This window comes from Acinonyx jubatus, chromosome F2 (genome assembly GCF_027475565.1).
Source record: "Acinonyx jubatus isolate Ajub_Pintada_27869175 chromosome F2, VMU_Ajub_asm_v1.0, whole genome shotgun sequence".
NCBI lineage: Eukaryota > Metazoa > Chordata > Mammalia > Carnivora > Felidae > Acinonyx > Acinonyx jubatus.
Window position 1 is genome coordinate 19292354 of NC_069394.1, and position 12198 is coordinate 19304551.

The window sequence follows — 12198 nt, forward strand, 5'->3', positions numbered from 1 at the left end:
TCTAATCAGTAAGATAAAATGCAAGTAAACCAAGAAACAAACAAATAACAAAATACGGTTACTTGTGCCAGGGTATGCTTTTTATTACTTAGCAACATACAGAGAAAAAATAAGCCACGACTAACGTTCATGCATCTACAAATGCTACCAAAACAAGCAGATCATTCCACCCCTCTTGATAATGCATTCAGCCTCCTGCCCCTTTTATTCTGCTTCTAGAAACTTAACCAATGATCACAGGGAAAGGGAAGGAAAAATAAGATAAAAACAGGGAGGGAGGCAAACCATAAGACACTCTTAAATACAGAGAACAAACTAGGGGTTGATGGGGGTGGGGGGTAAGTGGGTGACGGGCATTAAAGAGGGCACTTGTTGGGATGAGCACTGGAGGTTATATGTAAGTGATGAATCACTGGGTTCTACTCCTGAGGCCAAGACTACACTGTAAGTTAACTAACTTGAGAATAAAAAATAAATAAAATATAAAATAAAATAAAATAAAATAAAATAAAATAAAAATCAATGCCTACCATATTTCTCTCATTTTTCTTCACTTATGCCAAGTCATTAGTAATGATGATGATATTAAAAAGGTAATCTTTTGTCAAACAGAATTTTATTCTAAAATTGTTTGTGAGTTTCCTGTAAAGTATCAAGCTTCTGAGAGCACATGCTTATTGCACAATATTTTTCACAAAATACAGAATGTTAAAACATCAGCATTTCAGTGAAATCAACACTTTACTTAAAAAATGGAAAGTTCCCTACAATCTCGTATACAGGGGATGACCATAGTTAAGTGTCTGGAGTTTATTCACCCCAATCTCTCGTTATGGGTAGATGAACAGAATAATAGATAAATATCATGCACACCGTTCAGCAATTGGCTTTCCTTCATTTAACAATAAAGCTGAATATCCTGTATCAGCCACATGGATAATAAATTTATTTAATCTGACAAATAATATAAAATTACTGCAAATTTATTCATGCAGTTCATTTTTCATGGTGACAGAGTTATTCTAAAGAGTCTAGAAGAACCAGGATTTTGTAGCAAAGGAGTTCTCTGAACTCTGAGCTTGTCTAGCACAAATGAACCTTTAATGTCAGTGTTTCCAACGCCACATCAAATCAGAATAAAAAGTTATGATTTTTTTTAACTAAGTATTTTGATTCACACCTTGGAAACCTCCACTCTGCACCTGAACAGCACTTCTGTTGGGGACAGCCTAAAGAGATTAAGTCCTGCCAGGCTGTTATAGTTTAAATGTGTCATCCCAAGCCACCCCACCCTGTAACATCCTTCTAAGTCCCTATTTATCTACTAATATTGTACTTTGGAAAAAAGGCAGGAAAACCTCAAAACCAATATGCTACCCTGAAGCCCTTCTCTCTTCCTCCTCAACTTTCTATCTCCCTTAGCGAAACTGTCATTTGCTTTCCCTCCCAAACTTGAAATCTTGAAGCCATTCTTACCTTCTGCCTGTGACCCCTCCACCCTTATCCCATCAGTCATCAACTTCTGCTCATTGTACTTCTTCCTGTGTTCTCAAAGCCAACCCCTCCTCCTATTCCCCACTGCACTGCTGTGGTGCATGCCCTCGCCATCTGATCTACTGCAACAGGCAGCATGGTATACCCAGGGAAGGGGCCATGAGCTATGGGAGCAACCAGAATTAGAATCCTTTCTTGTAGGTGTGTAAACATTGGACGTGTTACTTACCTTATGTGTTTGATCCTTTGTAAAGAGGAAATACCTTAACTGGTGAAAGTCAACTGAATCTAAGGTATCCAGAACAGAAGCTAGCAAATGGGAAGGCTTCATTAAATGTCTTTTTTTCCTTCCTTGATCTTATCCAACACCCATCTATCCTATACATTGTATCAAAATTGTGCCTTCAAATGATAAGCCCAATCAGGTTGCTCATTTGCTTAGATACCCACTAATTTCCTAGTGTCTTCAGGCAGAAATCTGAACATTTTAGCCTGGGATAGGCTAATCTATCCACTAATCTGGTACAAATTACCTTACCTGCTTCAGATTACAGCAGGAAGTGAGGAAGCTCCTATGACTCCGTGTTCATCTTTTCTTCTCCATCACCCCAATCCATGGCTAAACCCATGGCAGATACGGGTCAAAAATCTGATAGATGGATGGATGCATGCACAGAGATGGATGAGTACCTGAACCCATAAATGACTAAATTTATAGGAAGACGTGACTTAAATACTTCTTCCTCAAATCCTGAAATACTTAATAGATTTCAATTTGCAAGTCGCTATAGAAGCTGATCATTTGTTCCTAGGCATTTTTTCTGTCTCCCAAACATCATGGCTTATATCTAGAGAAAATTCTTCCTACTGAAGACAGGTTATAAATGAAACTGTGCTAGGATGAAATTATTCTACAAACATCTACTGAGCAGCTGTCAAGTGCTGAGCACACCGTGGGCAGCTGGAGACCTCCTAAAGTATGACATAAGGGTTAAAGAACTACCTAGAAAAGGGGACTGTGATACCATGGTTGTCAAGGAGGTCCGGGTGGTCATGGTGGGTTTCAGGGAAGCCTTCAAACAGGAAGAGGAGCCTGGCTGAGTTCTGAAGGTTGAGTATAAATATAAGTAGGTCATTTAAACTGAGGTGGGGGAGGAAAGAAGAGCTTTCCAAGCAGGAAAAAAAAGCATGTCAAAGATAGAGAAACAAGAGAGAGCATGCATCAAGCATTTTGCAATTAGTTATTTGTGGCTACAGTTTGGAGACTACTTGGCTGAAAGATAACAATTCAAAATAGAATAGAAAAAAACAGGTTAAAGAATCTATGGAAACAAAAAATGAGAAAGTAGGAAGCTGGAAACTCTCCGGGTGATCTCCTTCATTCCTGTGGCCTTTAAGTGTTACCCAATGCATAGGACCCTTAAATTTATGTCTCTAATCCTGATTATTCTCTGAAGCTCCAAATCACCTACTTAGCAACTCACACTCTCCTAAACTGAACTCTTCTACCTCCCTGCCCCAACTCTGTGATTCCCAAAGGGATCTATGTGTCCCCATCACCCAGTTGCTTATGCCAGACACCTGGGTTATCCTACTTATGTTCCTCTCCTCGTCTCCATTTCTAATGAGTCCTGTCAATTCCAGCTTCTTGGTTCAGTCTTCCACAAGCTTTCATTAGACCCCAACAATGGTGTTATTAATGTTCCCTCATCTACTATAATCCCTTCCAACCCATTCCCAACTGTGCAACCAGATGATCTGAAAATAGTGTTTCTCAAACTGTAGTCCACCGATCACCTGAAGTGCTCGTCCAAAAAAAAAAAAAAAAAAAAAGGCAGAGTTTCCAACCCAGACAATGGAAGCAGAATCTTTGGGGATTCCTCAAGGTTCAGGCATCTATACTTGGATAAGCCCAATCTCCACCTCTTTTTGCCATTAAAATGTAAGAATTACCAATATGTGAGGCAGAGTAATCTAGAGGTTAAGAGTAGATACCTTGATGGCACAAGAACAGACACTCAGATCAGTGGAACATAATAGAGAACCCAGAAAGAGACCCACAAATATATGGCCAACTAATTTTGACAAAGCAGGAAAGAATACCCAATGGAATAAAGACAGTCTCTTCAGCAAGTGGTGCTGGGAAAACTGGACAGCGACATGCAGAAGAATGAGCCTAGACCACTCTCTTACACCACACACAAAAACAAACTCAAAATGGATGACAGATCTAAATGTAAGACAGGAAGCCATCAAAATCCTTGAGGAGAAAGCAGGCAAAAATCTCTTTGATCTGGGCCACAGCAACTTCTTACTCAACACGTCTCCAGAGGCAAGGGAAACAAAAGCAAAAATGAACTATTGGGACCTCATCAAAATAAAAATCTTCTGCACAGAGAAGGAAACAAGCAGCAAAACTAAAAGGCAACTGACAGAATGGGAGAAGATATTTGCAAACGACATATCAGATAAAGGGTTAGTATCCAAAATCTATAAAGAACTGATCAAACTCAACACCCAAAGAACAAATAATCCAGTGAAGTAATGGGCAAAAGACATGAATAGACGCTTCTCCAAAGAAGACATCCAGATCGCCAACTGACACATGAAAAAATGCTCAACATCACTCATCATCAGGGAAATACAAATCAAAACCACAATGAGATGCCACCTCACACCTGTCAGAATGGCTAACATTAACAACTCAGGCAACAACAGGTGTTGGCCAGGATGCGGAGAAAGAGGATCTCTTTTGCATTGTTGGTGGGAATGCAAGCTGGTGCAGCCACTCTGGAAAACAGTATGGAGGTTCCTCAAAAAATTAAAAACAGAACTACCCTATGACCCAGCAATTGCACTATTAGGCATTTATCCACAGGATACAGGTGTGTTGTTTCAAAGGGACACATACACCCCAATGCTTATGGCAGCACTCAATAGCCAAAGTGTGGAAAGAGCCCAAATGTCCATCGATGGATGAATGGATAAAGAAGATGTGGTATACACACACACACACACACACACACACACACACACTCTGGAGTATTACTCGGCAATCAAAAAGAATGAAATCTTGTCATTTGCAGCTACGTGGATGGAACTGGAGGGTATTATGCTAAGTGAAATTAGTCAGAGAAAGACAAGTATTATATGACTTCACTCATATGAGGACTTTAAGACACAGAACAGATAACATAAGGGAAGGGAAGCAAAAATAATATAATAACAGGGAGGGGGACAAAAACATAAGAGACTCTTAAAAATGGAGAACAAACAGAGGGTTACTGGAGGGGTTGTGGGAGGGGGGATGGGCTAAATGGGTAAGGGGCATTAAGGAATCTACTCCTGAAATCACTGTTGCACTATATGCTAACTAATTTGGACACAAATTAAAAAAATAAAATTAAAAAAAAAAACAGTGGATACCTTGAGTCTGAATGCCTACATTTGATTTCTAGCTGTGTGTTCTCGGGCAGGTAACTTAACTTGTCTGTGCTTCTGTCTCTTCACCAGGACAATTAAGATAACAGTGAACTAGCTCTTGAGTTTCTGTGATGATCAAATGAATTAAAACCTAAGTGATAGCTTTTATTACTTCTCAGCAATATTTCTGGCTCTCTTCTGCTTCCTAGCAGGTGGGGAGATTGTAGTTCCCCACCCCTATGAAGTTACATAGGTTCACGTGATTTACATAGACCAACAAAATGTGAGTGGAAGTAACATGCGTCACTTCTGGAGAAAGCTGAGATAGATGAGTCTCCAGGGCTTCTCTTCTCTTCTCTTCCTTCTCATGGCAATCATGGAGGTACATGTTGATACGGAAATGTCTAAGACAGAAGCAGTGTGGAACAAAGAGGCAAGACATGAAGGACCATTTCCCTGCTCTCTTGTGTAACCAAGAAATAGATGCATATTGTGCTAAGCTCTTGAGACATTAGGAACTGTTGTTACCACAGCGTAGTATCACCCAACACCCAACCTCACTGCTTCAACTTTAAAGCCCTTGGAGTAGGCCTGGCCTAGAGTAACTGCTCAATGACAGCTTTAAATTTTTTTTTTTAACGTTTATTTATTTTTGAGACAGAGGGAGACAGAGCATGAACGGGGGAGGGGCAGAGAGAGAGGGAGACACAGAATCGGAAACAGGCTCCAGGCTCTGAGCTGTCAGCACAGAGCCTGACGCGGGGCTCGAACTCACAGACTACGAGATCATGACCTGAGCCGAAGTCGGACACTTAACTGACCGAGCCACCCAGGTGCCCCAATGACAGCTTTAGACAAGCTCAGCAATATAGTTCAATGGAAAAGCAATTTTCCCTTCACTAACTGCTCACGTCGCTCCTCTGTTGAAACCATAAATCATTTCTCATGGAATTTAAAATAAAACCAAAATCACTAACTGGCACACTGCCTAAATTGCTTTGGTCGCCAGCCATATCTTGTTCACTCTCCTGCCATACTGGCCTTTTAGCTCCTTGAACATGAACAAGCACCTTCCTGACAAAGGGACTTTATATTTGACAAGATCTGAGCCTGAATCCTCCTTCCTCGTCTTTTTTTATCTTCATGTGTCAACTTAAATCTCAGCTCCTCAGGGAGGTCATCTCTGTTCACCCAGGTGGGAGCAAATGCTCTTTTACATTCTCGTTTTAGTCCTTTCTCAGCATTTTTCCTGTGTCTTTTAAACTATTCATCACAATTGGAGATAAATTTTGCTCGTTTATTCACTCATTTCCCATCTTTTTCTAGCACTAGACAGGAAGCTCCATGAGGACAAGGCCACATCTCTCTCATTCATATATTTATCCTAAAAACTAGAACAGTTCCTGGTACACAGCAGGACTGGTTATGGGAGGATGGAGTGGGGCAGAGGAGGTTGAAATGAAAGAGGGAGAGTCGTCCTGGAGTTAAATCGAGTATTTACTGAATACGAAATACTACCTTTAAATGATTATTCCCAAAAGAAATTGAGAGTTTCTAACAAAAGTGATGAAAATTCTGAAAACTAATGTTTTTCTGTATATGAGAAGATACACTTTCACAAATGGTATAAACTATAAATTAAGATATAAATATATCCCTGCCAAAATAGGCAAGTCAATAAAAATGCAATTCAAGCAGCGCCTGGGTGGCTCAATCGGTTGAGTGTCCAACTCTTGGTTTCTGCTCAGGTCATGATCTTGGTTTCATGAGTTCGAGCCCCACATCAGGTTCTGTGCTGGCAGTGTGGAGTCTGCTTGGGATTTTCTTTCTCTCCCTTTCTCTCTGTCCTTCCCTTGCTTGCTCCCACTCTCTCTCTCTCAAAAATAAATAAATAAAACTTTAAATCTAGGGGCACCTGGATGGCTCGGATGGTTAAGTATCTGACTTCGGCTCAGGTCATGTTCTCATGGTTCATGAATTCGAGCCCCACATAGGGCTCTGTGCTGACAGCTCAGAGCCTGGAGCCTGCTTCGGATTCTGTGTCTCCATTTCTCTGTGCCCCTCCCCGACTTGTGCTCGCTCTCGCTCTCTCTCTCAAAAATAAACATTAAAAGAAATTTTTTTTAAATGCAATTCTAAACCAGCTTTTAACAAGGCAATGTATTATAAACACAAAAGTCCTACATCTGAATTATACCTTTTATTTTGAACATTTCACTCAACAGAAATCTGATATACTGGGTCTAGGTGATGACACCTTCCAAACTAATGAAACTTTTCTGTAGCATAAATAAACAAATTTAGACCACCAAGTAAAATCAAATCCAAGTGTAACTGAACAACTCAAGAATGGTATGAATGGAGTAGAACCTCCAGTGGCTTATACTTCACTGTTTATAACCGACTTTGAGAGTCTTCTTAGTGACATGACACTAGACTATGCATTTCCAAGAGCCAAACACACAGAATATTCTTCCCTCTACTCGCTCGTTAAAAGATTAAGAAATCTGATACAAAGGTCTGATGTAACTACGAACATACCCCAGTCATTTAAGGAGGGCTCTCTTAGGTCTGATGTAACTAACGACACACCCTAGTCTCTTACGTGATTCTGGGTGAAGTCATCCTGCTCACCCTTGTGCAACCTCTCCTCCTCATCAGTCCTGCTTCTTACATGTGGAATGATTTGCCATAACTAGAAGGCAAGTGCTGTTGGGCATCTGCTCACTCTCTTCTTTCATTTCCCGAAAAGGCACCAAAAATGTCTTTGCCTGGATCCCCAAAGGCACATAAGTAGACCTTTGAATCCTTTGGCTGGAAAGGTCTTGGATCAGATCCATTTGGTGAGGGAAACCAAAGAAGGTCAGAAGACCTCATTGATCTTGGAAGAATCCAACTTCTGGTTATAAATGACCCCACCTCTACCTTTTAAATTAGCTGCTACTAGGGAGATGCCACTGGAAAAGGAGCATATGCTAAGTTTATAATTCTCTTTCCTTTTATTTTCAACAAGCAGATAATAGAACCTAAATATCTCTCAAGTATCTAGATTTTTCCTTTGTGAGCAAAAGACATATTATGGTTTAGGCGTTAAGTCGGTTAGATTCACCCTCATTTCCTTTCTTCCTTTCTGGAGTTTTTCAGACTCTTCTTAATATCAGAAAAAAGACAACTCTTCAGTCAACTATTGGTAAACAATTATTTAGCACCAGTCTTGAATTTTCTGGTGGATTATAAATGAATGATAAAATTCTACCTTAGGCCCACGTCAACTGCTTCTTCTGTTTAGCTTCTAACTACAGTCAGAATAGATGCGTGGAGAATGAATGAATGAATGAATGAATGAATGAATGGATGAATAAATGAAAATTTGAATGCCTGTCTAAAGGAAGCCAACTGTTGTTTTTCTGGTTAAAACTCAGCTAAGACTACTAAAAGTTTAAGGTGGCATTTAGAAATGCAATAAAAAGAACCCACAGATGTTATTTTAAAATTTTATTTGCTTATAAAAGAGAATGGAAATGGGTTTGCAAAAACTTATCTGCATGTACAAAGTAATCCATGTAGATAAAGAGGGCAAGCCTTGGAATACTGCTGGATAAACTGTTCATCAAAATTGGACCTCCTTGCATCAGAACTGGTGGCAAGTCATTATTTTACATGTCAAAACCACTGAAACACTGAATCTATTTTTAAAGTCACCAACTTCAGAAAGGTTATAGTCTAAAACATATTCTTAGATACCAGTGAAACGAGTTACCAAGTGATCTCAGAGGCGGGCAGATCAGTTAATCAAGAGGTAGTTTCTCTAATAATATCCCTTTTTCTTTTTAGCAAGGCTATAGGAGATAGAGATAAATGGCATAATCTTTGAATCTCTTTAAATTTTTACTCTGTTTCCTTTGAATACAATCATAGCTGTCTTGATACATTTTAGAACTTGAGATCATCTAACACAGAAAAGAGTCCAGTGTTCAATTTTTTTTTTCTTGCCAATTTTTCTTTGAGCACTCTTCTTTGGACAAACAAATAATCTGGCATGCCATTAAAATAGCAGAGAGAAGTAAATCCTGTGGTGTCATAGATGAAGGGAGTTTTTTAAATACAATTTTTTGTTAATGATAGCAATATTAACAATACCCAAGGAGACTTAGGGTGATGAAACGAGCCCCCAAAAGGTAGCATACAAACCACATCACAACATTCTTCTTGAATAAGTTTCTCTAAGAGTTCTTGTAGCTGGTCTTCATATTTGTCCGGAGGCTATCAGATCCCCGAGCCCCACAGTTCCATGGCTTCCAGCTCGTCTTGGACAGGAGTGAATTCTGGTTGATCAGGATGAGGAGCTAGAGAGGAAGAGTGGGGTGGGACTTGATAGGACCCAGGAACCATAAACTGATATTCTCTCCTCGTGTGGGTCCGTAAGAGGCAGATTTGGTCACTAAACTACAGAGATATCCTGCTTGGGTAGAAAGCAGTAGCCACCTTGACCCACCACGCCGTTTGCGCCTTCCCCAGGAGGTTTCAGATGGTTAGTGAAGGAAGGGACGGATACATGGCAGAAATTGTTAGAAAACCAGATCACAGCCAGCTGCTTAAATATTATGTGTTTTATTTACAAAAGGAACCCTGAATCTCAGCAGAATTGTAACAGAACAATAAATCTTACCAAAACCCATCTCAGGTTAGAAACCCATCACCAGGGGACAGTCAGGAAGGGAGGGAGTCAGAGGAGAATGGAGAGTAGGGTGGTCAGGGAGGAAGATGCCCATCAGTCTTGTGTGGGGACAGGAAAGAGGAGAAGGCACGCTTCATTCAACAACTACTACTGAGCCTTCACATAGAAAAGTTAGGGATAAATCCTTGGTACACAATCATACACCCTTAGCCAGGCTGATACAGAGCGGTCGGTTGCTAATACAATTGACCCACGGGATTTGGTGAAGTTTCAGTATTCTCAGTGTACGTGTTTCGAGTAGGGAGGGCAAGAGATGTGACAGTGGGCAGGGAGGGAAGCAGGTGAGGCAGGAAAGCAGGGTGCCCATTGTTAGGGGCAGGGGCTGGGTGGTGGTAGTCAACAGGACAGTTCTGTATCCGTAGCCAATTGCCCAGGCCAATGTAATCAGAGTGGAGGAGATGCACCTCAGTGCTGGTAATCATTGTAAGGGATCAGATCTTAACAAGGGACAGGGAGATTTGAGAGAACAAGGAGGGAAGAGATGAACAGAGAAAAACACATCAGCAAAACTCTGACCAGTTCCTCTGGCAAATAAGGTTAAATTTCTCCTAAAGCAGAAAACTTAAAATTCTTTGACTGATAAGTTTATTGCCCCAAAGCAGTCTGTGAACATGTCTCTTGATGCTTCCAAGAGTGACTATGTCAGAAAATGTCCCATTGCACAACTCGCCGACATGCAGGCTGCAGATGTTTTTAGGAAGCATTATCTTTCAGAGTCTCGGTCCAGTCGTTAGTAATGAGGCAAGGACAGCATGGCCACTCTTGTTTCTTCTTAAAACTATCTTTGGTCACGTAACATGCATGTGGTGCGCAGAAGGTCACCCAAAAGAATCTAGGGGGCCCTCCTCGCTAGGGAAAGCTCTAAGTTTGAGGTTTATCCAAAACAAGAGTAAAAAATTACAGGGCATCACGACCACACCACAGCAGTAACACAGAATTAGGGCACCCAAAGAAAGTTCAGACATGCCCCGCAATGACCAAACGTGAGGTCGGAGGCCAAGAAGGTGTGGACTGCCATTTGTAAACAAGAAAGATTTACACATGATGTTATTTTCATTTTCCTCTTAAGGTTTTTAAAGGGGTAGCCTCTAGAGTCATTAGCACTTCATAGACGATATCTCTGAATAATTTAAGGTAGTGAGGAACTCAACTTCTGCCTCCCTCCCATAATTGGTCTACTTTTCATTGTACTCCCATCATATAGTTCTAACCATAGCAAAACACTGCTCAAAGCCCACGAGAGGCCGGCACTTACCTCCTACCCCGTAGGCAGAACACGAAGAGGGGTCGCAGTATCCAGGCTGGCCAGAAGGACCTTGTGGTCCAGGCACCCCCAGGTGACCAGGTGGACCCCTGGGCCCGGGAGAGCCAGGGGGCCCAGGGCTTCCTGGCCGACTCTCCCCCGAAGGTCCTAAGAAGCACCAACAAATGAAAACAGTTGGTCTTCAACATCACAGAGTGAGTTTTGAGACTCCCAAGAAGTAAACTAACTCTTAAGAAAAGCCACCTCACACATTTTAACAATTAGGATAGTCTGCCTCTCCCTGCTCATTGAGTTTTTATTCCTAAACTGGATCATACTGTAATCATACATTCTCCTGGAGGTCAGTGCTTTCAATCAGCTCAGGAAACTGGAAAGCAAAATGGATGTATTCTTTTCTATCACCTCTTAGATATTAAAGGGAAAGGAACATACTGCTCTCGACCTGGTTTTCATCACAGAATTCCTGTTTCCCAGTGCAGTTCAGTGGGAATCCAGCATACGTGCATACATGAACACGTGCACACATGCACACACACAAACACACTCAATCTCAGCCTCATAATCTATACTGCTTTATGGCCTCAGATCATCGAAATAAATTAGCCTGAGTGTGAAAGAAATTATCCTGCAGGAGAAGAAGGAAAAGTCTGAAACCGGGCCTAAAATACTAATCCAAAATTTCTTTAAGGCTACCTTATATCAATTGAGAACTTAGACTGAGTGAAAATGGGAGAGAGACTAAAAGTTTTCTGATATTAGGAAGTGTATTGAGCTGAGTGGTTTTGTTTGTTTTTATGTTTGCTTTCAGGCCCGGATTCCAATAGTGCTTCAAAGGCATTCTTCAACCAAGAATGACATTCTTTCAACTAAAACCTAAATGGAAATTAGGAACAAGTATCCCCTTATATTTGAAAAGTGCTGCAGCTCTTAGATACATTCAATTCCATCCAGTCAACATTCACCAATCACTGTTTTTGTGGAACACATGATCCTAGATCAGCCTCTCACGCAGGCTCTAATGCTAGGAGCATTTATGCTCAGTCGATTTATTCCATTAGGAATCCCTCCTAGAAAAAGCACTTTCCAAAATCATCATTAGACTGGAAAGAAAAATCTGTAAAGCATTTAATTCAATGTGGCCAAAACTGGATTATAAACGTCCAATAGAACTGCAAACTTATAATTCTAATAATGAGGATGATAATCTAGAGACCATTGTCAAAGCACATAGTAATGTGCACAAAACTTACACAAAAGTCGTTCAGTAAGAATGCCATGG

At 40.8% G+C, this 12198-nt stretch overlaps 1 protein-coding gene across 5 annotated transcripts in view; it reads right to left on the reverse strand.

Moving 5' to 3' along the window:
- Nucleotides 1-8397: 8397 nt before the first annotated feature.
- Nucleotides 8398-12198, reverse strand: part of COL14A1 (collagen type XIV alpha 1 chain) — a 210291-nt gene continuing 206490 nt past the window's right edge. For 4 of the 5 annotated variants that reach the window (XM_027063985.2, XM_027063987.2, XM_015085660.3 and 1 more), the window contains exons 47-48: nt 10911-11066; nt 8398-9263 (exon numbers count right to left, since the gene is read on the reverse strand). In XM_027063985.2, coding sequence (XP_026919786.2) covers nt 9184-9263; nt 10911-11066 — 236 coding nt within the window. In that variant the 3' untranslated portion in view covers nt 8398-9183. Of the gene's footprint in view, nt 9264-9509; nt 10093-10910; nt 11067-12198 lie in introns of those variants that run through there. The other variant, XM_027063988.2, reaches the window with a different exon arrangement.